General features: G+C 42.8%; 1 protein-coding gene across 1 annotated transcript in view; it reads left to right on the forward strand.

Annotated features, from left to right (window-relative positions):
* Positions 1–589: 589 nt before the first annotated feature.
* The window catches only part of ADPRHL1 (ADP-ribosylhydrolase like 1), a 19,929-nt gene continuing 17,834 nt past the window's right edge, over positions 590–2,684 (forward strand). The window contains exon 1 of the mRNA XM_010194821.1: positions 590–871. Within this exon, the coding sequence (XP_010193123.1) occupies positions 658–871 (214 nt within the window). The 5' untranslated portion in view covers positions 590–657. The remainder of the gene's footprint in view (positions 872–2,684) is intronic.

Here is a 2,684-nt window from a genome sequence, read left to right on the forward strand (position 1 = left end):
TGCAGTGAAATAGCTAAATGTTCTTGTAACAGGTGGAACAGAGTAAGAATGCTGTTGACAAAGTATCACCATAGGGCATAACCAGAAATGGGAGTGGTTGCCTGCATTTGGCTAAATTTCTTACTGCCTAACCTGTCATTCAAGTGTTTACAGAGATTGGAAACTCTTTTCATTACAGGCTTTCCTTCTGACTGCTCCCTGAAAGGGAGGTTGACTCCAGCATATCAGAAAAGGGCAGGAAAATGTAATAATTTACAAGTTATTAAATAAATAAACACCCCTGTGGAGGCATCTGTTTTTTCTAGGTGTAGAGTTACTTACGCTGGGTAGGGCTAAGAATTTCCTGGCTTGCTTTACGCCAGCTTGCAGAAACGAGGCTTTTGCACGTCGCTTTGCAGGTCCACTCTTGTGGTTTCATTGGACAAAGCCCCTGCAAAATCCCTGGGTTATGAAATATTTCCTCTCTGCCGAGTCCTGGACAAGAGATGGCATCTGCAGAGCCAGAAAAGGAAGTCCTTGCCTTATAGAGAGCACTCTCAGTGTGACACAATGGCTGATATAAAGTGTCGGGGAAGCTGAGCCCAAGGCAAAGGAACAAGGAAGATCAAGATTTGGTGGCTGTCTGGGACAAAAGGAAAGCAGGAAGTGTTTTGGGGAATGGATAAATTCAAGGCTGCACTCGTGCTGGCTGGGGTAGGGGATGCTCTCGGTTATCGCAATTTCTCCCGAGAAAACAATGCCTTAGGCGCAAAAATCCAGCAGGAGCTGAAGGAAATTGGAGGGCTTGAGAACCTGGTGCTCTCCTCTGACAAGTGGCCCGTAAGCGACAACACACTGATGCACATGGCTACAGCAGAGGCTGTCATCACAGGTAGGTACCAGGGGACTGGTGAACCCAGTCTGGAGAGGGGCAAAACTGTCGAGCTGCTGCATTTCTTAAAATAAGCCTGAGTGCTGGGGAAGTCAAGAGAAAGCGTGTCAGAGATGCTGCTTATGTGAATGATAGTGTGCATTAGCTTGTCTCCTCTATGACAATCACACAAACTAGGGAGTTTTGATTTTTTGAGTGTGGAAGGGCTCTCCCTCTATTTTCCCTAGGTTTATACAGTTGGTTAAAGCTTAAAGACTAAAATACCACACGTGTAGCATCACAAAAATTATTGCTCAGTAGCTTATCTGTACACTGGAATATGTCAGGGAATAACATAGCCACTAGAAATTCCTTTGTGAAAGATAAGACCTCTTCTAAGCGCATTTTTAACATGTCTGTGTCCAGAACTCCAGGCTGGAGTAAAGTCACCTTACTACCTCTTTCAGGCTGAAATCACGAGCACTGTCTCCTCTTTGCTGACCCACCTGCAAGGCCAGAAATGGAACAATTTGCTTTATAAGGAGATGCCTGTGTCTCCAGTTCAAAAAATATTCGAACGTAATACATTTACAGTAAAGTGTATCAGAAGAGTGGAAGTTATTAATATATGTTTTCTAAATTCACAATAGTTCAAGAGAGAAAATTTGGTTTATCTTAAGGTAGGAATAGTCTTTTGTAACAAATAACGATACTTGTATTGACACCCTGCCCATGGAACTGGAGCTTTCTGAGACTGTCAAGACCGTCACCAAAAGTACACCAGAAGGCAGTGACCATTCAGCAATATTTTGCCTCTTCAGAATTAATCCATTTTTTAAATCTTTGTAAAAATATTCCTGATTTTTCTTAAACCACATAACACTGTATAACTAATAGTAGCAGGAACTCACAATGTAGCTAAGTATCTTTCACGTCAATGAAATTTTGCTTGTGCTTCTGTTTCAATGCTTTATCTGCCTGCTTCCAACCTGCTCTAAATTTAGTATGTAGAGATCAGTTGAAAAGTGTGCTGGACACTTCATGCTTGGCTGTTAGCTAACCAATGGTTTTAGGGGTAGCTAATACACTAAAGATAAGGGCAAGATGTCAGCCTATCAAGAAAAAGGATGACTGACATATTTCTGAATATAGGCTATGATTAAATACATATCATATGTTTCTTGCTTGTTGAACTCTCTAAAACCATAACTTCTGGATAATCAAGCCACCTAGACTAACAGTAAAATAATAAATCTTATTTCTTAAATAGAGCAGGAGTACTGTGGCTTAAAAGAAAAAATTGTCTCAGCTATAATTCCCATCAGCTGTGTGGATCCTACACTCTCATTTCTTTGGCTTGATCAGACAAGATTTTTCAAAAAGGTGCTTTCATGGGCTGGTGAGAAAGCAACAAGCTGATGTGAGGAATTTTAGTAAGAAATCTTCAATTCATAGTAACATTGGTGAACAGGGGAAGGTGAGTCCTTCTCTCTGCTTCCCACAAGGCAGACAGAACTGCTCCTGTCCACAGCCGTCTCTCTTCCTGGAAAAGGGAACACAAAAAAGCGACTGGGCTTCCTCCCTGCCCGACTGTGTGCCAAACCACCCAAGTCAACAGAGTGAAGCTAAAGAAGGTGAACATGAGTCCCTGAGGAGATTTTGGCCACCACTTTGCCTGCTGCATGAGGGACATTCCAGGAGGGCCGTGGAGAGAAGCAGTGGGGTCTTCAGACACTGCTGTAGACTGAGCTGGCACTCCCCAAATCCACCACATGCACAAGTGGAAAGGATGAGCCCACGGTGAAGGATAAATGAAACATCTGCTTCCAGCAGG

This window comes from Mesitornis unicolor, unplaced genomic scaffold (assembly GCF_000695765.1).
Source record: "Mesitornis unicolor isolate BGI_N332 unplaced genomic scaffold, ASM69576v1 scaffold18761, whole genome shotgun sequence".
In the NCBI taxonomy this organism is placed as follows: Eukaryota; Metazoa; Chordata; class Aves; order Mesitornithiformes; family Mesitornithidae; genus Mesitornis; species Mesitornis unicolor.